Raw genomic sequence first — 22,461 nt, forward strand, 5'->3', positions numbered from 1 at the left:
TACTACAGCACTACTCCGAGCTACATAAAATTTACATTGTATGTAAGTGTCTTAAGCGAAAGCTTCCCACTTAAAAGCTCTACAAATGCACTGAAAGCTCTTTCGCGCACTAATCCCAAACCTTTTAGCTGCAGTCAAAAGCCCCGAGCGCTGGCGCGGGCCGTCGCGGCGACGTGATGCTTGTGGAGGCGCCTAGGAATTTAATTTACATTTTTAATTAAGTTAAATTTTGTTCGGAGAGCTTTCACGGAATAGGAGTTTTCTTGATTAGAGTTCAGCTCCGGCTGAAGTTTGAGATTGATTAGTGGAGCTTTAATTGCTCTCTGCCGGTGAATAATGAATACGATCAGTGTGGAGTCAGAAGGGAGTGTTTAACAGATTACGACGTTAATGGATCAAATTGTTCAGCGTCACTTTGCACGTGTATGTTATTAGCCGCATTAAATACTACATGTATCAGCAGCAACATAATCCTTATTTTCAGGTTAGTGACAACGGATCTACAAAAGCATGTCCATGATTTGCTCGCGGAGCGACTGTAGCCAGTCGGTAACGGGCGGTCGGGTGAATTTTAACGTAATACTATTTAATTGATTGCGTTGATAACGCAATCATAATGTAGATACGGATAGTCGCCGCGGCGGCCCCACCTCAATAATACCCAAATGGGTTTCCGCCGCGCACCCCAAATTACTGAAAGTGCCTGTAATGGCTTCTTCTCGCTCTCCACTGCCCGCTGGGACGGGACGTAACATCGATAATGCTTTCCCTACACGAGATCAAACCCATCATCACATTTACTTAAGAACTCATACTTTTAAACTAACTATATATATCTTAGTAAAAATAAAGCGAGCTAACTATGTAAAATACATCTGGTTATAAAAGCATCTTTCGAAAGATTTCATATACTCATAGAAACCGAAATACCCTAATGGTGCCTTGTAAATCTGGTAAGGCACAAAAGAGCCGTACTGAGGTAAAAGCGAATAAATAAGAGACTTGTGCCAAGCACTTTCTTAAAGTCGAGTCGAGAGCCAGTGACGTACGATTTGATGTGGAATATTTTATCCGGGCCTGCGATGTCGCCATCCATTCCACTTATCCCGGCTCTCTGTTGAATTTTTGACACGTCGACCGAGGATGCCCTTTTCTGTGGCTGGTTTAGTGTGACAGCGCCCTTTAAATTTGTATTATACGGGCGTGAAGCGAGCGACAATTACTCCTTTGTCGGCGTCGCAGAGTCGCGGCGACGGATTATTGTAGGGTCTCGCGCTCTGACTGATTGTTCCTCAACGGCGATGACATCACGTAAGTATTGTGTGGATACGCTCTTTGACTTCTTTTATGACGGCACAATGGGAGTTAAGTATCTTCAGCACTGCTCTTTTTATTGTCATCAATTTTGGATTACACAGTGCGGGCCCGGACTCGAGTCATTATTTCGTGTGCGATTAAACTTGTGTTCTGAAATGAGATGAAGCATGGAGTGGATCACAAAGCCCATTACCGTGATCCGCGGCGGGGGCGCAGATGGCCGCCCCCACCCGCCAATCGGACCGAATCCGGCGCACAGCAATCCATATTAGATTTGCCCGCTCTCTCATATCCATTCTGAGATGTTCATATTTTATTGGGGCCAATAAAACGGATTCATGAATATGAGAAATGCATAACGAATACCGTATTTATGGTTGGAGGCGCGCTCGCTCGCGGATATGTCGCGGGTAATTTGATAGCCGCCTTTGTAACAGGTGCTGATGGGAATGTAGATGCGGTTATAAAAGTATTTTTTTTTCGTTCATTCGATTCGTTTAAGTGTGATAGCAGAGGCATTGGGTTTTTTATTGACCATGTAGCCACATTTATTACCGATTTACGATATTGTAATTTTTTATGAAATGAGAACTAGTGAACTTTTTCATATATACCTAATTATTTTTAATAACCATTATTTAAAAACTTTATTTACTAGGCGGATTAAGCTTAGAGTTATTAATGTCTAAAGTTTCAATTTCCAGCTTTGTATGGACGTCTAAACCTTCGCGAAGAAATACCGTCTGAATGTGCGTCTATTATTCCTGTTGCTTTGAGAATAAACTCTATGTCCTGAACACAGAATAGAAAATTATAAAGAGGCGGTTGATGTTTGTGGAACTCCGGAAAAGGAGCCTAGTTGTGTGGTAAATAAAGTTGATTTTAGATAGTGGGTCTAGAGCTTGGCTGGTGCCGTTTGACAGCAGTTTGTCGGAGTAATAAGGTCTCGCGCGGAGTGGACGTAAGGAGAGAATATCGTTTATTCTAATGAGGTTTCACTGAGACGCGTGCGCCGTCCGCTCTTAGCGATCCCCACATGTCTCAGTGAAAATGCTTTGTGTATAAAAATACAAGCACCCGTCTCAAAGAAGCAGCTACTATAGCATAATATAGCATAATTATTTTTAAGAAATAAGCATTTAATACAAAGGTCGGCTTTGGTTGCAGGGTTTAAATACTACAACTGTTAGTACTTAACTCCTTTATGAACAATGAGGTCCTTTACAGTACCAATACTTAAGTAGTATATTTTGCCAGTCTTATAGTTTTAAACGTTTTGTTTTTGTTTCAGATCTAATACAGTTGTGTGATGCAGAAGTGACGGCGTCGCCATGATTCGCGACCCCCCGGCCATGCACAAGCCTGACAGTGCTCCCAGTGAGTATTCAGGATATATATAATTACTTTTACCTACGTAGTTTTGTACGCTACTAATTAGTTGGCTCGAGAACAGACTGAAGAACCGGTTGCACCAACTTCAATTGCCGGACCGATCAACGTCACTCAGCAGCGACTATAGGTTTCTATCTATGTACTAAATTATTATAAACATAATATAGAAACAGATCATTAATTAAAATAAAACACTGAAAAACATGACTATAACATAGCAAATAAAATTGATAGATACACACATACACTGACGAATATTGTGCGTTAAATAAAATACAATTCCGTTTTGCTGACGTCAATTCTTCATATTAGGACAAACAGGTCGCGAATAAAACGCGGGAAGGGTTGTGCCATAAACCGCCCGGCAGCGTCCGCGCGCGATATTAAAAAGGGGACGAATGATATTGCAATATCACATTTATGCGAAATGTATGTCGGACACATACAGATTGTATTGATAAAAATAAGCGATTTTTTATTGTGCCCCACAATGTAATCGCAGGGAACACTTTAATAGCTCTAGGTTAATGTCACAATTTCGCTTTATTAGCGACTTGTGTAGTTTTCTAGCGTTACGGCTACTCCGAGCAGTGCGTTGAATTTACTCGCAGCTCTAAACAAGTAGAGCGTGCAGTCGCGCGAGTCCTTATCGTAATCAAATCGTATTTTACGCTGCTCGCTACGTGGTGAACCAATATTCTACGATATTGAGCTTAAGAGTGAATTACAGCGTCATAGATAGTGAAAAAGTATTAAGCTTTCGCGAAAGTGAAGAATCTTTTGATTACTCTACATTGTACCTACGCTTATTATCGCGGCATGCTGATTTTGCAAATACCTGCTTTCGGGTGGATTTTAACAGACCGCATATTATTCGGTTGGTCGATTTCACTCTATTTCTAGAGGCATGACATTCGGAATCCACATGGGCACGCCGTATCATTTTAAGCACAAGCAGTGGCGGAAAATTGTTTAGACTCGTCGCAGACGGCGCGGCGACGCGGCGGAAGCGGGGCGGAAGAGTGCGCGGAGGCGGCCGGCACGGCGCTCTGCGCTGCTCTGGGCGGCCCTGATAAAATTTATGGCCACTTCCCCTTTAAAACAATATTGAGGGCTCAGTTGGGATTTATGTCTCGCCGCCGCTGCAGCGACTCAATTTATTCTTCAATTTTTCATACAATAACTCACACACGTATTACAAGTGATGGATGAAAAGGACTAACTTTCGGGCTTTAATAAGAGCCTCCAGATGCGAATCTCCAAATTGGATGAAGTTTATTGCCCACTTATGTCAGGCTTAAGTTTCTCTCCGAGTCTTCAGAGAGAAAATAATTTATAGCACAGATTGTCTCGACTTTCTACAAGTTTGACAGCCGTTAAGAAACAATGAAGTGCTTTACTGCCGCTGCAATAATTCTAAAGGAGAAATGACACTACGCAACTCATTTAAACTGAAAACTTCTGCAGCAGTTGGTAGACATTAGTGGCAATGTAGGCTAAGTCAAATAGGTAGGTAGGTACTACTTACCTACATAATTTACAGTTGAAGTCAAATACGGTGGGAACTACCAATGTGCGTAATCTATTGTGAATAACTAATATATTAAACATGGTAACCATGTAGGTACATTCTATATTGTTCTGGAACTTTGGATAACATAATAAGAATAATAATAAATAAATAACGGTAAACGGTCTAATAGCGAAGAGTCTCGACCAACATCTTGAGAGACTCTCGCTAGGTGGTTGGGTCAAGGGCCAGATGCAGAAGGCGGTCATCTTGGACACGGCGCGGTTAGTCCGCCGGTTCCTCTCTCTGCAGCCCTGACCACCGGCAGCTTGGGTCTTGCCCCGCTGCTGGCGGCACCCTAGGTTAGGTTTTTTATAATATGTTTATAAGTATTTTGTATTGTTTTTGTAAGTGTTTTTGTATTTTATTTTTATATCCATATTGTAAAAAACCAACCTAAGAAGAGAAATAAATAAAAGAATAAATAAAATTCTTTATTTCAGGCCAGTTTGCCCATAGATTTTAGTTACATATTTACAGACTTACATTACTAGTGTTAGTAGATCTTAACCTAGGTCTCACAGTTTCAAAAAAAAAAAAAAAAAATCATCATTTGGGGTCTTGGTACACAGGACGATGAGCAGACGCCCAGTGACTATAAAACGGACAGTCCCATCTCTCAGCTATATCTACCAGCAAGCTGTTGGTGCTACCCCGCAGGCGATACATTTGAGAGGCGATTCTTTTCCTCATTATGGCATGAAAATCGTCCAGTCGTGCTTGCGCAAACATGCCTGACGCACTGCAAAAGCGTGGTAGCCCCAACAGCATCCTGAAGCCGTTATTGAACTGGACACGCAGAGCACTGTAAGCGCGCTTCGTATAATTGATCCACAGGCTGCACGTGTAGAATGATTGGCAATACGACATGAACAATGTTTTCTTGACCTCCACTGTACAACGCGCAAACCTGCGAATCAACATATTAGCTCTTACTGCCAGTGCCCTGCGTTCCCTTTCAATATCCGCATCGTCCTTTAGAGTCTCGGTAATTACATGTCCCAGGTATTTAAAACTGGACACTCTGTTCAAGGCAACACCGCCGAGTGTCACCGGCTCAACTATTGGTAGGGTCTTATTACCAGCTCGAAAGATGAGTATCTCGCTTTTTTTAATATTATAGATGAGCCCGTGAGACTCCGCATACGTGTCACACACCTTCAACAATTTATTCATAGCACTGATCGACGGGCTCAACAGCACCATGTCGTCGGCGTAACTTATGTTGTTTATCATTTTGCCACCGATCGAACAGCCAACCATAGTGCTGCTGAGCTCGACAATCAGCTGATTAACATAAATGTTGAACAGTAGTGGAGATGTAAGTCCCCCTTGCCTGACTCCGCATTGAGCTCTATAACCTTCCGAGACCGACTTCCCCCACCTCACAAAGTTATACTGATTGTTGTACCAATATTTTAACAGCCTTATCAGTTCTTGAGGAAGACCCGCCTTCTGCAACTTCTCCCATAGTTTTTCATACGACACTAGGTCGAATGCTTTCGAAAGATCGAGAAAAGCAGCGCACACGGGGGTCTTCCTGTCAGTCTACTATATATATAATAAGGTAAGGTATAATACTGCTCAATATCAGAAAACACTAACTTTTATATAACGATATCTAAGCTTACATATACCTACTAACAATATCGCAATTTGGAAAGCTAGACGAATCAATTGATTCTGGAGTCATAAAGATCCTGGCAGTTACGAGTAAGTAGGCAAGCTAGAAATGGCTGGCGATATACCTAAAAGTTCAGGAAATTTTTGGACGTAACAGCAAACAGTGACAATGAATTTGTTGACATATACATATAAATACCTACACACCAATAAATTCCTATTCTACCTGTATGAAGCATGGCCCGATTTTACCTAGACATAGTTTTCCCTAAGTTTTAGTATTCGAATCATCTCGCCAGAAAAAAAGAAGAGGTATGTACATTATCAGCATTACATTTATATTTATCTATAAATGCGTATTTAATTGATAGGTCATTGTTTTCTTACCTGTTCAGATAAGGTAGGTACCTAGTTATTATTTATGGCGTCAGTAATCAGTTCTTTGTGACGCTGTGGCACAGCATCCAGGCGATAATCTTATTAATAGCCGCAATTAATAACGATCGTCGTCATTTCGGATATCAAAACCAATTAGATACAATACGTTTGCGCCATCAGAAAAAATATATTTTATATTTGCGCAAACAGAAAACTCTTTCTTGGAAATCGTTTACCACTGCTATTATAGGCTTAATTCAAAAATGAATTTAAACTTTTACAAGGTTGGCAAGCGAGCTTCGCTGTTTAAGGCAATATCAATTTCATAATTTTAATTAAAAAAAAAGCTAACTTCTCTGATGACAAAGTCTCGTACTTTTTTAATAACGGAAATGTTAACGGTGGGCCGCGTGGGTGGTACCAGAGTCTCTTATTGCAGATTTACGCCAATTAAGCTAGAAATTTGCCATAAAATAAATACACATTGCCAAGACGCGATGCCATGACATGCTTGTAATTTCATTGCGTTTCAATAGTGTTTGCGCCGTGGTAGTGGTCTGGAGGCTAATTCGATCGTACCTACATTTTGATATCAATATGATATTTTGTTATTTTTCGCCCGTGCCTCTCGGTCGCTCCAATACGTGTTCGAACAAGTACGAGCGAAATTCACGCAGGATGACAGCAAAATCACATCATTTAGATATCAAAATGTACGTTCGAATTGCCTCTTGGACATTACGTTTGCTACCTATTTATAATCAACGTTTTGGATGGAACATTATTTTCAGACGCATGAAGCCTTTTTTTACAACTAAGTAGGTACGTACGTCAAAGAACCCGTACTGATTATCAGACGGCCGGACGACATCAGCCTACTGTCAGTTAGAACAAAAAGTTGACAGTTCCGAACAACTGACAGGCGGATATCGTCCGGCGGACTGATTATGAGTGGGCCCTGGGCCCCTTTAGGGTGGCCTTATCTTATAGTTCCCCAATTGATGAAGAATGGAGTGGCACATTTACATTGCATATAGATACAGAATAATTATTGTTAGTAGCAACACAGGTAATTAGTCGAAACTTAGGAAATGAAAATGTTATTTGAGCCCGCCATTAAATTCTCAAGTTCCTCAATCAAGCAAATAATGAAATGATAGGTGGGTAACCTAATTATTAAGTGCTTTTCGACATAGGATTAAACAAGTTCTGAAAAAATAGATAAAATTAAGTTACTTAATGCAAATTTTTTGTGTGTCGGCAATTAAATTACATTAGCAGCAGGCTTGCTCGTTAAGTTTTTGTCTACATGCGTTATTAATGCAAAGCCCGCATTTGGTTAAATCTAATTAGTGCCCGCATAATGGAATACCTATCGCAACAGTGCAAGCCCCGTTGTTTAATAAGTGACCGACGACTAAAACTAAATAAATTATAATGGACTGCGTCGGTCGTGCTAAAGGGGCTTATGCGCTGAAATTTATTTATTTAGGCATATAATATAATTAGTCAATAAATAAATTAACAGGTAATTGTACATTAAAAGAAAAAACTAACTTAACTAAATAAAACTAAATTAAAACTAAAAACTAATACCTACTAAATAAAATTAAAATAAATCTAATAAATTGGACCCCTTTGGCATGGTGCCGAGGACGCTGGCAGCATTTCCTTTATTAAAGAAAAATCGGCACATGTATCGGCGCGAGCGAAACGCGCGATAACTAAATTACATAATTCAAATATGACTCTGATCTGATGTCCGTCAACGTTCGAATTGGCCAGAGTATTGTTGCTCAGAGCAAAAACTTGAAAAGTTGTAATTTTGCGCATACGCCCATTTAGCATGCAGCCCTCGATATGTAGATGTAGAGCAGCTGCAACCGCAATCATTATACGAATCCATTAGTATCGCACTTTAGTTACTCGCCGCGAAATAACGTTTTCGTAATGAATTTGGACACGGATTCCGTTTTTAATTTGCATTAATCGCGGTGTTCTTTCGTGAGAATAGTATAATTAAATTAGAAGATGATTGCTGTCTTAAGGTAGATTGCGATTAGTTTAATCTGGATTAGGTTAACGTGGAAAATACCGGCAGTATTAAGAATGGATTATAACATACATATAATAACTACCTACCTACCTACTTAGTATTAAGACCTACATAAACAGAGTCATTTGGACACTGGAAGCCTTAAAACCAATGATTAATAAATCAAGATAGGTTATAGGCGTTCCAAAATTGAAGCGCTTACCTTGTGACAAATTGGACAAGTTGCCTTTAGTCGCGGCTGGACAAGCGAGTAATGTGCACGTGCTAACGAGCTCCCGCACACCGAAAGAGAAAGAGACGAGCTTATGTTTAACAACGAGTGTGACAAAGATGGATGAAATGAGAAAATTAATCAAAAATAACAGATTCCTTCGTAGGCACAGTAATAAATATGGAAGTATTTTTTGTGTTTCTCAAGTATGAGTATAACCTATCTATGGTTATATAATATCATTGCTTAAAACTAGAATACCTACTTTTAGCTCAGAAAATTATGAAGCCATTAAGACTAACGAGGACAAAAAATCTGATACTGACACATTTAGCACGCCTTATGCGTTAACTCGAGTCATGTGGTAATTGGCGTGACATTTACAAGAATAGCGAGATTCAGGTACGGACATGTCGGAGATAGCGAGTTAATTGCAGTACGCAATGAACGATTGTAAATTGCACAGAACGATTGCGGCCGTCACGTTACGCCGGTTCATTACAATAATGGGCTGCATGTAGAAACGATTTAATTCAAATACTAATACCAATTGAATAAAAGCAATTAAATGCTAGACCTCTCGCGTCGAATGATGGTCCCTGTGACAGTAGGACTCACTCTATTGATAGGTGAATACCGCATGAAAATCCGTTCAGTGGTTTTTGAGTTTATCGCAAACATACATACACACAAACATACGCGGCGGGGGGCTTTGTTTATAAAGTGTAGTGATACATAGCATAGTAAAGACTTCTAATGAAAGCTATAGCGAACATGATCGTTTATACCGTCCGTGCGTTTTCGCAAAAAGTCTTCCCTTACGTATGTACGTAGGTATACCTACGCAGCGCAGCTTATACATATATAAGTGCTGCGAATATTCCCTTTGACTTATTATGACACAATCTACTAGCGCCCGTTTAAGGCAGTTACGGGACCCTACACTGAGCATGGCCCTATATACATGCTGTTGGCCGGTTTTAATTTTTATTTAACAATATCGACGCTGAACTTATAGTTTGATCAAAACCATTCAAAACTAAAGATTTGTCATTCCATTATTGCGAAAATTATTGGAAAACAATAACGTATTATAGTAACGTATACTATTTATATCAATACCACTGCGGTATAAACATTCTAAGATTCACCACTGCACACCAGCTCTGTGGATTTTTAGGGTTCCGTAGCCAAATGGCAAAAAACGGAACCCTTATGGATTCGTCATGTCTGTCTGTCTGTCTGTCCGTCCGTATGTCACAGCCACTTTTTTCCGAAACTATAAGAACTATATACTGTTGAAACTTGGTAAGTAGATGTATTCTGTGAACCGCATTAAGATTTCCGCACAAAAATAGAAAACAAAATACAATAAATTTTGGGGGTTCCCCATACTTAGAACTGAAACCCAAATTTTTTTTTCATCAAACCCATACGTGTGGGTTATCTATGGTTAGGTCTTCAAAAATGATATTGAGGTTTCTAATGTCATTGCGTCATGCGCGAGAGACACTTCCAAAGTGGTATAAAGTGGGAACCTAGTGAATTTTTTCACTTTTATTTTATTTCGAAGCTTTCATTTTCGTTAAAATTTATAAGTAGGTTTATTAAGGTCACGATTAATTAATTATCACTGTAAGTAATCTAAAAGAGCAAAGGTCCATCGCTAGCAGCCTCGGCAAACAGTTTCAGCAAGAATGGACCAGAACAAAAGGCCATTACAGATTCCATTTAGATCTCATGTTTAGAAGCAAATTCGCCGGGAAATTAGAAAATTAATTTAAAGTTGGTAGAGTAGTGTGGCACGAGAAATCGCGGAACGTATCCCAGTCAACGAAGCTTAATTGTATCTGCCAGGCTAGCTAGCTAGACTGCTAGACTGGCTTTTGATATATATAAGTGTTATTACAAAATATTTTTTGTGCGCATCTTCAAGACAAAGTTTGGTTTTGCGAGCCACATTAGGGCATTTCATAATCCGGATAAGAATTGTTGATGGAATCGCCACTGCCGGATACGGCAAGGAAGATTGATTGATTGATTGATAATATTTTTTACCTCCTATAAAAATTGTAATTTAAAATCTATTAATTTGAATTATATGTCATGAAAACCAACAATTTAACATACATACATGTTTTGTTCTTATAAATCTGTGTAAAAATTAAAAATGTGTGTTAAGCTTTTTAACAAACTGCCTGGTCACCTGACTGGCATACGCCGCGGCGCCGCGCCGAAATAGCAATATTATGCTCGCGCCATTGTCGCTCCTCTCACGCCAAAATAAATTACTTTTCATCCATTTCCGGGTTTCTTTTCATTTCGCCGCCTTAATACGGCGCCGGCCGGCTGTGTTGGCTGAATTAGTACTGCCCGGGCAGTTCGGTAGCCAAGACTCTATCAAATTCCCGGCCCCGCGGTAATAAAACGAAAATAATACGAAGCGGCTTCCACCAGCCGATATTTATGTGCCGACCACATATTAACTCACCTTTTATTGGTTTACCGTATGAAGGTAATTGGTTCTTCGCTATTGCGAATAAAATTACAAGATAAGTCTTTATTGGATATTTCATATTGGAATCTAAACCGTTTGAAGGACGTGGCATTGAGGCTTCTCTGAATCAGAGCTTTTAGTACCTAAATACTTATTTTCCGGATATCAGTTGATATAGATGGAAAACGCACAGCCTGAACCGTTGAAGGTAAGACCTAGAAACCTAGTTATTATGGAAAAAGATGTAGGAAGTACTTGATCCCAAAATTGTATAACGAAATACCGTATGATATAAGGGAATGTAAATCATTTAGGATGTTTAAATTTAAAATGAAAATGTTTCTATTAGACAAAATTAAATTAAAGTTACCATCATAAGCAATAAGATGTACCTACTGTTAACAATTAATTAAGCAATTGCCTAAGTAGCTAAGTTTTACCCATCTATGTTTTAAGGGAGTTCCCTCTGCCAACAAACTGTCCTGCAGTTTGGCAGAAGAAAAAAAAAATGTATGTTAGGGTTTATTTCATCTGAATAAACGATTATTTTTTTATTTTTTTATTTTTTATTTAGAGATTTGAAATATATTTCTTCAAATGTTGCCGAGCTCAACTAAGAATGTCTTTATTGATGAAGGGGGATAGAAATGTAGTTGATACTGTATTGAATCTACTTCTAGACGAACTAGTATTATGAGTAGTATACATAGGAGTTAGTGTATATGTCCACTCTGTTTACAATCTGATAACCCTGAAACTGCATATTGTAACCACATTACAAAGGTAGGTAGGTATATAAGTGACACCTGTAAATACCTTTGCACGCCCTCATAATCTGGCTTTCCAGCAGGCGAGCCGTTTGCTTGCTTGTCGCCATCGCGGTCCATATATAATAATGTAACTAATGATGAGAAACGCATGCTAAGTGTTTGTTTCCTGAGAATAAGAAAAACTTGCATTAAACGCAACACGAACTAGCATCGCATTACTTATAAGACGCGCCTGCGCAAACTCAAGCGCTAACTGCCGTTTACTGCCGTATTCGACCTTCAAGATATTCACAAGAGACGACACTTATTAGATCCATTCTAGATACGTTATTATAGTTTAGATTTCAACTAGTTTTCTTTTGCAACGCAATTCGGGCAACCAATGTCACTTTTACGTTAGATAGTGTTAGATATCTATTGGATGTGAATTGGATCTCTAAGTCATATCTTGTGGAAATCGTTCAAGAGTATCTCCAGAATCGTGGAAATATCAAATTTGACAGGTTAAGTAGATCTTAAACATATCGTTATCGTATCTTGGTGATGTCTAAAAGATATCGAATAGATGACTATTTCAAAATCCGAATCGGGCCCATAGACACGATCGCTTGTCAATGTTCGGTGTCTGTGAATTCCGAATTATTATGTGTTAATTATATATCCTTTTGTAATACGAATAGTAATTGTAATTTAATATATTCAAAGATATAAGAAAGTAACTAACAATGCAGTTTTTCGTATTTTCCAGGCCCAGCGGGCTTATACATATGTATTTTGGCAAATTTAAGCGGGTCACTAGGATGCTACAAAAATCTAAAAGTAGTCACGCTTTTGTTCTTGTTGTCTGTCTCTTCAACTATCACACTTCAACTATCTTAAAGCGTCAGCGCGATATGAGATCTGTGGTCTTCTGCATCGATAATATCGATCCATCCATTAGAACGGGCCCCATAATTACGCCATTACACCTGGAATGGGCATAACAACCGCGAACCGTCGCAACATTCTTCGGCGAAGTGCTTCGATTGTGGTTTAACGATGCTAAGCATGTTGTGTGTAAAGGTGTATTTTATGAGATTTAGTCTCCCGTTGACTATAACGCCTTACGCGCTGCGTGCATTGAAAGGCAGTGTGCTGCTCTATCTCCGCAGCGTATGTCGTCAATGAGATACCAATGCCTCTAGCAAGCACCGTATCTGAGACAATTCAACTCTTAGTGTTCATTTGACGACAGGATTCTCAATTACTGACACATTCTCATTGAAATTTTCGTTGATGATGATTCGATAGGTACGGTAAACTACTAAAAAATCATGGAAGCTGCGTTATATCAATATTAAGTGTTATGGTTTTCAGTACATTACTCGTCCTGATCTTTTTAACTGGAAACCGGATTGTGCGTTCTGAGAATGTTGAGGGAAACCGCAGCTTGTTAAGACAAAAATGTCCATGTAACGATTATTATTATAAAGGATAATCGATACTTCGGCCGTATCATTATAATATGATCCATAACGATAGTATTAGGTATAACTTAGTCAAATCTTCATAGAAAGCTATGCATATTGCATAAAATATCGCGCATTACTAAAGTTATGCATTACGCTTAAAAAATTACCTTACATTTTATTGTATTCAACACAAAATATTTATAGGTACAAAGATAACGATGCATGTTCTAAGAGCTGTTTCATTCATTATAGGTACCTATATGCACATCTTCATAATACAGTCAAGTCCAGTTTCTTGATCAGCCTGTAGACATTCGACCTATGCTTATGCACGTTCACATTTTTCCTCAAACATATTAGCGTTGGTTATGCGGCAATTAAGCGCGCAATGTTTTCTTTTTATCGACAAAGCGGGTTTTATCGCAAGAATTTCCCAAGTATAAGTAGTTAGATGAGGTAGGAAGGGCTATTATTGATTTGCTTAAGGTATGGCATTCAAATTCCTAACCGTCTTGGGAACCAAGAATTCAGATAATTGAATAATATACTGATAAATCGGTATGAAGATAATTGACACAGTTAATAAAATGTCACGGGTAATATTTTAGTTAATCGGTTATGAAACAATACTGACAGTGAATTTTCCAAACAATTAAATTATAAAGTGAAAGATGATTCCTAAATAGGTACAGCAAAGAAAAAACATATTTAAGGTTAAAAGTGACGTTAAATTCCATCGTGGATGTACCGAATGCTCACAATCTCATCCACTTAGCCTGCTTTATTGAATCCACGGTAAGTAGGCATAAAAGAGACAAGTAATAACGTAACTCAAAACCGTAGGAAGAAAAATAATTAAGTATGTAATTGCGCATGGGCCTCTGAGTAGGTACCTTTTAATGAAAAGGATATTGTGATACCTAAGTACGCGCTACGAATAATTTTTATATATAGAAATGTGTCAAGAGACACACGAAGTCTCAATATACATTTTGAGTATTCGAAGTTACATACAAGTCAGCCAATTAACTGGTCAAAAAATAGATGTTATTTGTAAACAAAACGGGTAGCGTAACTGAAACCCCCAGTAACAGCATCCAGCCCCTCCGGCCGATCCCGCGGCGGGCGCTAATTACAACACGGGGGGCCGTGCGTCATCTTTATTATTTTATTATTAACGACGTCATTAATATTGTCCAATTAACTTTATTGTCGCGACGTCGGCTTCAATAAACGAGACGTATCGAGGCACGTGATAGATTGAGATGAGTAACGTCCACCTAGTTACCCCTTCAATTGGGTCGTTGATTGGTTTGACGTGCACACTATTATGTGGACGGCGTACCGATAAATTGGAACTGATTGTTTGCTATAGGCAACACATTGATTCATTTAGGATATCGCTTACATTACGAAGCGAATTCGCAACCTCCTTATACATATATAGGTAATTACGAATAATAGTAAGCAAATAATAGTAAGAAAGCTAGTAATAATAAGGATTTATACTAAACGGGTAGGTACCTCTGTTTATTCAACTTCTATTTTCCTCCCAATTATAATTGTAGCATGCAACCCCCTTATTCAGAGCCGCCGTTGAGCCCGCCATCAGTCTGGCTGACACGAAGGATAACAACATAATTAAGTCTAAGAACGATTGAAATTAAAGCTTGGACCTAATGAATTCTCTTTCGCTGCACACGGGTGGGTAATTGTGCGTAATACGCTACTCATTATGTCTGCACACGGTATGATTATGATCAGTATTTTGACTAACCAACGGGCCTTGGAATATCATATTATGGTTATCCAAATTCATTTGGCAGTTTGTATTCAATTTCGTACATAGGTAGCAAAATACACTTTTAATTTAATTGTAGAACTATGTATTGCACCTATGTGTGATAATAACTAGAGATCACACAGAATGTCTGAACGGGTCAACAATCGGTGAACAGTATTCTCAAGAAAAGTCCTGTTTTATTTTACGTGGGTGAGTACCTACCATGTCATGATACTGACAATAAAACCTACACTGTCAGTAAGCTGGTCTTGATTGTTTTCTACTGTCTAATTGGGCCAATTAATTCAGGCAGAGCCGCTCCGCGTGACACGCAGCTATTGACGTCATTACGCACACACGCACAAGAAATGCAATTAATATGGCACTTTTATGACAGAAAAATACCTCCAGCAAAAACATCATTCTGTATAATCTGAGATGAGCGCAAGCGCCATCGCGCCATTGAGAAACATAATGATTTAGCCAGCGTGACGCATAATTTTATAACGTGTTTTTAATAGGTAATGGTTAATATTGATCGTAATAAAGGTAGGTAGTTCAGAAATACCAACAATATGTTTGTATAGAAAAAAAATCTAGATAATGTATGTATTAGTTTATTTGTGTTACAGGCGTTTTTGTATAACATCGGATTAATCAATTTGTCAAGCGTTAATAATTAACTAGTTTATCTTTTATTCAACAAGTAGGTACGTTTCAATAAATACTTTTGGAAGTGATATTAGTATAAAAAATGGAAACTCAATTGCACCTCCTATCTCCTATTAATTTAACAAGTTGTAAATACATACCTGAGTAAAGGTACTTAATGAAGAAAGTAATTACTTTGCGTTGTACTCAGCTTTCTGCCTAAAATATAAATCGCGTGTCACCTCCGAAGGTACACATTACACTTTTAAAGTAAATTACCTTCTTTAACTTGTTCTCAACGAAATACCCGAAAGGCCGAAAGCGAAAGGGAATTACGGAATTCATAGAACTGACTGACCGATAATTTGACTGTAACGTAATTGCACAAATTAAGCAATTAATCATTTCTTGACTTTTTAGCATGCAGCATAATTATGTTCATTTATATATAATAATTATAATATTTACGTGTAGGTACCTAACTTAAAAACATGACCTTTTAAAATAACCTTACTACCTATTCTTTATATATTTATGGTTCTACGAAGAACCCAAGACCGGAAATAAAGAACCTTTAACTGTATACAGTATACAGGATGTTTTTTCAATTCTAGGTCAAATATTTACGAAGTAGTTTCATAGGTTTTTTTCGAGGTCATACTAAGCTACTTTTTCTATGGGACTAATCCCGAAAGGCAAAATGCAGTTCATATTATACAAAATACCCCGCATGTTTCCCTGCTGCTAGACGTATTAGAATTAAATTATAAAACTTTTATTTCTTACAACATATCCACACTGTATCCTTTGTTGTTTGAAACTTGGTCTACTCTCGGAGAGCATCATTTATAACATGACTGTTTAATGATATAGGTTCGTTTGTTAATGATCATAATTGTCTATGCGACCGCGTGATAATGACAGTGTCTGCCTCTTTCACTCGCGAGGCATTAAGAAGTGCCGTCTGCTTTGTCAAGCGGAAAACAGCGTCCATGTATGTCCCCTAATGAAAACCTCTTGCCCGCAGGTCAGCAGGATGAGAAGTACGCGCTCAGCAGCAGCGTGGCGAACACGGGCGGCGCGCGTCTGTGCGCGCAGTGTGGCAAGGTCATCACGGAGCGGTTCCTCCTCAAGGCCATGGAGCGCTTCTGGCACGAGGACTGCCTGAAGTGCGGCTGCTGCGACTGCCGGCTTGGCGAAGTTGGCTCCAAACTTTACTACAAGGCGGATCTCATGCTCTGCAAAAGGGACTATCTTAGGTAGATTGCTAAAGTTGTTAAGAGCGAGAACTGTGTATATGTAATCAGCATATTAATACGTAAAACAAAAGCAAATTATGTTAGAGCCGTGTACGCACACGTCACGCAAGCGGTGTGCCGTCTCTCATAAGGATCTATATATTACAACGCACACGTGCACGTGCACGTCTACGCACGCATCCGGTGTGCACAGGCTTTAATAGTAATAGGTACCTATTTCGGCATGCTGTCTAATTTATTTCGCACTTTCTTTTGTGGTGACAAAAGCCATGGCTAAAAATACTTAAGTGGTTTAATAATCTTTGAAAATTACACATGAATAGCAAGTCCTCTTAATCTGTACAGTCGTACCTATTTTAAAGTTATATCCAATGATTACTTTTTATAGGTTATTTGGAGCCACCGGCAACTGTGTAGCGTGCAACAAAGTAATCCCGGCCTTCGAAATGGTTATGCGAGCCAAGAGTTTCGTTTACCACTTAGAATGTTTTGCCTGTCAGCAGTGCAATCACAGGTGAGAATTTCTTTTTGTACTTTAACTGAAGCTTTTTTAACGCTATTATTTATTTCTTGTTAATATTAAACCTATAATTTCCTGAAATCTCGTAAATTTTGCTTTTCCCATAGTAAATGATAATTAGGTAGGTACCTATAATACAGTAAATTTATACATTTAGCGTTTGCGTCAAATCCGTTAATTGGGCCAACATCATAAATAAGTCTGCAAAAAATCAGAACTACCGGATTTGACGCAGAAGAGCCACGTTACAAAATTCTACAATTTCACTGGATTACTATTGTAGGTATTTCGCGTGGTTTTCCAGGCGAACGGTATCGCGCGTATCAATAAACACTTTTGAAATAATTATTTAATATTTAAAGAGAACCTCGTAAATTTTGCTTTTCCCATAGTAAATGATAATTAGGTAGGTACCTATTGTAGGTATTTCGCGTGGTTTTCCAGGCGAACGGTATCGCGCGTATCGATAAACACTTTTGAAATAATTATTCAATATTATTTCTAAAGCCGTTTAATTTTGTTTAAATAAAACACTTACCTAAATACATTTTTGTGAAGTGTTTCGAACAAAGTCAGTCATAGATACTTTTAATATATAGTATACAATATGTATTAACACTGAACCATGTTTGGTACAGGTTCTGCGTAGGTGACAGATTCTACCTGTGCGACAATAAAATCCTATGCGAATATGACTACGAGGAGAGGCTGGTGTTCGCCAGCATGGCGGCCAACCCCAGCGGCCTGGCGCACATCCGCCGCCAAGTCAGCGGCTTACAGGTATTTATATGCACTCATATTTAGCCTACACTGAACTAGTTGCCATCGCAATCTGGAACTCTATGAATAACGACATCGATTGCCCTCCTTATGTCTCTATTTCCGTTATGGCCTTCGGATTTTCAATATTTTAAAATATGCATGTGTAAATTATAGCCGTGTATTCCCATGTCGAGACATGGAGAAAACATGTATTTTGTCTGACGTGGGCCAATGCGGTCTGTGAGACCGCGAACCTGTTCCATTCGTCGTTGTAACAAATTATGGTTAAGTTAATAGCTTCAAACCGGCATCACCACAACACCAACTACCCCCGTCTTTATCGATTTAATACGGACTCGGCCATTATGCACGCTTGTTTGCAGTCTATAAAACATCGCATTAAAGTCAGAAAAGCCATGATGATTATGGTAATTCGTAATTACACGCACCATCTTACGATTTTCATCTCGTTATAAGGAAAAGGTTTGTTTTTCAAATGGGCCCATCACGTATAAAGGGCACGTGAAAAAGTCGGCCCGGCGAAGTAAATAACTCCCACAAGGAGACTGTTAGTGGGAGATTCTATCTCTACTTTATTATGTTTCTTTTGTATAAGATCATTAATCTTTCTCGTACGAACGCTTGTCGGAATGCGAATGTGGGGGAATCTATTTCATTTTATGAGTCGCGCGAGTAGAGGGCCCATTCAGCTGCGCGACATTTCTAATCGACTTTTTGATTGCGTGCACGGTCTGTCAAGATCTTGACTAGTGAATTGTGCAATGGGGTATGAAATCCTAAATTGTAATCAGTTAAGGATTTCATATAAAAATGACGTCATTATACCTGCATAATGGTATATATTATCTCAGTTCAAGGATCCTAAAACTTCAAACTATTTACAGAATAATGTGTACCGTAGGCTAACAGGGTATTTGATATTTTTTTATGAATGGTATCATACGATCAGGTTTGTTTTGAGGATCAAATGTCTGTATGGGACACATTGTCTTAAAGCAATAAAAAAGTCACAAATGATGGTCAAAGTCTGGCACCGGACTTTACTGAGGAGACGCTACATAGAAAATGGCAATACATCGTGACGTCATCATGTAACGTTAGAAGCCGTTTCAATGTATGGAAAACAAGGAAATTGCGATTTTGTCGGTGATATATTGCGTTTATGTATATGGTTACTATAATACAATATTTTTAAAACAATATGCAAGGAATTGAATTGTGTCATTATTTTTTTTGAAACTTTAAGGCCTTGTATTTAGTAAAATATTCGTTTCTGTTTCCATCGTTGACGTAAAAGCGTTACGCTTTGCGCCTTTGCCCTTAGCTAATTGTAAGACCGCCTACCGCCAGACTGAAAGTCAGTTGTCTTTGCAGTCGCCCAGCGCAGGCTACATCGGCGGCGCGGGCTGCGGCGCCGGCGCGGCCGCCGTAGACAAGGAGGGCGGGAACTGCGCGGGAGCAGACGACGCGTCTAGCGGGTACGGCAGCCCGCCCGACCCAGACGTCTGCGACGCCGCGCGATGACCGACGATGTCGCGCCGACTTCTCGCCTCGGTTGGTATCAAATCACTATTATAAAGGTGAAATTTGGATGGCCTACCTCTTTAATTAACCTACGTACCTACGAATCTAACTAAATAATGGCTATTATTGCTATTATCATTGTAATATTCTATATATTAGTTCTTAGTAAGTACCTACCTACTATTTATTTTCACATTCAAAAATACTTGTTTGTTATTCTCTTCAAAACGTACTTGAAATAAGCTAACTGAAATAGGAATTTAAGAGCCTCTAGATGCTAGTATAGTAGATGTAGGCGTATACTTTAATGTTGTTTTTCCAATAAAGTAAAACAAATAAAATAATATTAATTAGGTACTTATAGAAAATAACTTAAGGCTGATTTAGTTTTTAACAAGCAGAAACGTCTGCGACCGATGCTATTAATGCCAAGACAGTAATTTCTCCACTTTTAAAATTATTCTAAGCTTAACTCAAGTCTGATCTTTGAGTTATAATATTTGACCTCGTCCGATTGTGTTTAAAGGTACCTATTATATATATACGAGTATATATAAGTAAATATAACTGACGTTCTCTATGAAAGAGCTTCATTGAGAACTAATGGACAATATTCCAATTTCGGACAGATTATTGTTTAAAACTTACTTAGTATTATACCTTGTGTACGGGAAAGTTCTTCATAAGCTTAATAATAAAATATTAACTGAAAATGTTTTGTTTAGGTCAAACCCCACTAGTGTCGGCGGGACGCATTGGCCGTCGAAGCTTCGTCCCTGACGCGGACGTTTTCGACTCTGCAAGCACCCGGCAATTCTCGAAAACACCGCAAATAGATTTAACGTGACAAACCCGATTCATCTTAATCATTGTAAAGTAACCATCACCAAAATGAATGCATTATTTTATTTTGTTCGAGTTATAATCTTAAAGTTGTTTAAATTCCGAATCGCAAAGGCGCCGACGTGCGAATTTACTTCGCGACACCAGCGAGCATATTTTATTAATGCACGGGTACATTAGTCTATAAGCCGACTATGGAAATGTGGCCACTTTACAAAATGTCCGGGATGAGTCGCGATAGCGTTGTCAGAACACGATATTTCCATTATGTATACGATTTGAGCACTTGTTTACATGTTAAGATAGCAGAGCGGCGCGCGCTGCGTGGGTAGCACTCCCGACCGAACCGGATTACACTCAGAAGCAATAATAAGGGCACATTTTACGTCTCAAAAATATATAATCAATGCCTGGCGTTGTGAATTTGGGATACACTTACCTATAAAAATCCAAAACAGTAAAATTTAACACTTATTATTGCTTGTGACAGTAACTGATCATATCAACTCTTTCGGTACCTACATGTACAGAGCGCTGGTGCGATATTCCATGCTTTACAATCATCATACAATAGTTATAAAAGCTACCAATTTTAACACACACTGTCGCATAGTGTAAAAATAATGATAAACCATGATAGTTGTAACAATCGCATGCAACGATTCAGGTCCAGGCACTTATAAGATGTATTAAAATAATTGTTGATCGATCTCATTGTTATGGAAATGTTTGTAATTTAGTACCTAACCCTAAATATTGTTATCATACAAGGTATGAACTTCTATTGACGATAATTTGATTATTTTTTTATTTTTCCCTGATTTGGTTAAGTAGGTATACTGATGTTATTTTACCAAAGACAAGTTTCCGTTCATAGGATTTAATTATTTCCAGAACGATTAAGAGCTGTTTATAAATCGAATAATAGTGATATAAATTATACTCTGAAGTGGTGCAATGGTTAGAACATTCTGTATAAATATTAGAAAACTAACTGTTTAAGGCGTTTCATTCTTTGTGTTATCTCCTGCCATGGCTTCAGTGACTGTTCTTCGCGTGTCAAATGTTCCAACATCATTCCATTAATTGCTAAATTTGTGTTATGCAAATTATAAAAGAAATATTTAAAAGTCTAAAGATTTCTAAAATTGAAGTATCGTAAAAAAAATTACGGCGACATAAGATATTGTATTTATGTAAATATTCACTGTCATTAGTTAGCAAATATTGGCTAGAATAAATGTTTCGATCTTTCGTCAACATCGACAGAGTAAGGTAAACGTCCTAGTGTATGACGGACCGTGTGTCCTGTCTAATGCTTGGAATTAAGATTGAAAGTGGTACCTAACTATTGGGACAGTATCCAGCACTAGGACATTTACGATAAATGCTTCATTTCACAGTTACTATGTAAATAAATATATTTATTTAATGATTCAACAAAAGTGTTTTAATTGCCTTACATACGCCCTTTATCCCATTGATTTTCAAAAATTGTCTAGGCACATGAAACGAGTACCTAAACGTTATTCAAGACCAGCTTATTAAAACGCTTATTTTTCCTTCATGGAAGACTTACGCTCAAATCTAATTATTAGCTATAAAACAGATGTTTGAACCAATTATAAGTAGATAACGTGGTGCCTAAAACTTTAATCTAACTAGGTACCTATATCAAACAAAACAAAAAATAAGCAGTACTCGCATATCTCCATATGGTAAATTAGATAACATTTGTCCTGTATTTTCCTGATTTGCGATCACTTAACAGCTCTCCAAAGTGGATCCACCATATCCAAAGTTTTCTCAGTAAATGACCCGTGCACCTCTTTA

At 38.4% G+C, this 22,461-nt stretch overlaps 2 protein-coding genes across 2 annotated transcripts in view; one reads left to right on the forward strand and one right to left on the reverse strand.

Annotated features, from left to right (window-relative positions):
• Positions 1-16,009, reverse strand: part of LOC134662393 (DNA repair protein complementing XP-C cells homolog) — a 153,443-nt gene extending 137,434 nt beyond the window's left edge. The window contains exon 1 of the mRNA XM_063518607.1: positions 16,000-16,009. The gene's annotated coding sequence lies outside the window, so the exon portion shown is untranslated. The remainder of the gene's footprint in view (positions 1-15,999) is intronic.
• On the forward strand, positions 2,604-20,807 carry LOC134662403 (LIM domain only protein 3-like). Its single transcript, XM_063518617.1, has 6 exons — positions 2,604-2,694; positions 16,727-16,958; positions 17,347-17,472; positions 18,117-18,258; positions 19,636-19,815; positions 20,511-20,807. The coding sequence occupies exons 1-5, from the start codon at positions 2,649-2,651 to the stop codon at positions 19,783-19,785; spliced, it is 696 nt and encodes a 231-aa protein (XP_063374687.1). The 5' UTR covers positions 2,604-2,648; the 3' UTR covers positions 19,786-19,815; positions 20,511-20,807.
• The last annotated feature ends 1,654 nt before the right edge of the window (positions 20,808-22,461 follow it).

This window comes from Cydia amplana, chromosome 3 (genome assembly GCF_948474715.1).
Source record: "Cydia amplana chromosome 3, ilCydAmpl1.1, whole genome shotgun sequence".
In the NCBI taxonomy this organism is placed as follows: Eukaryota; Metazoa; Arthropoda; class Insecta; order Lepidoptera; family Tortricidae; genus Cydia; species Cydia amplana.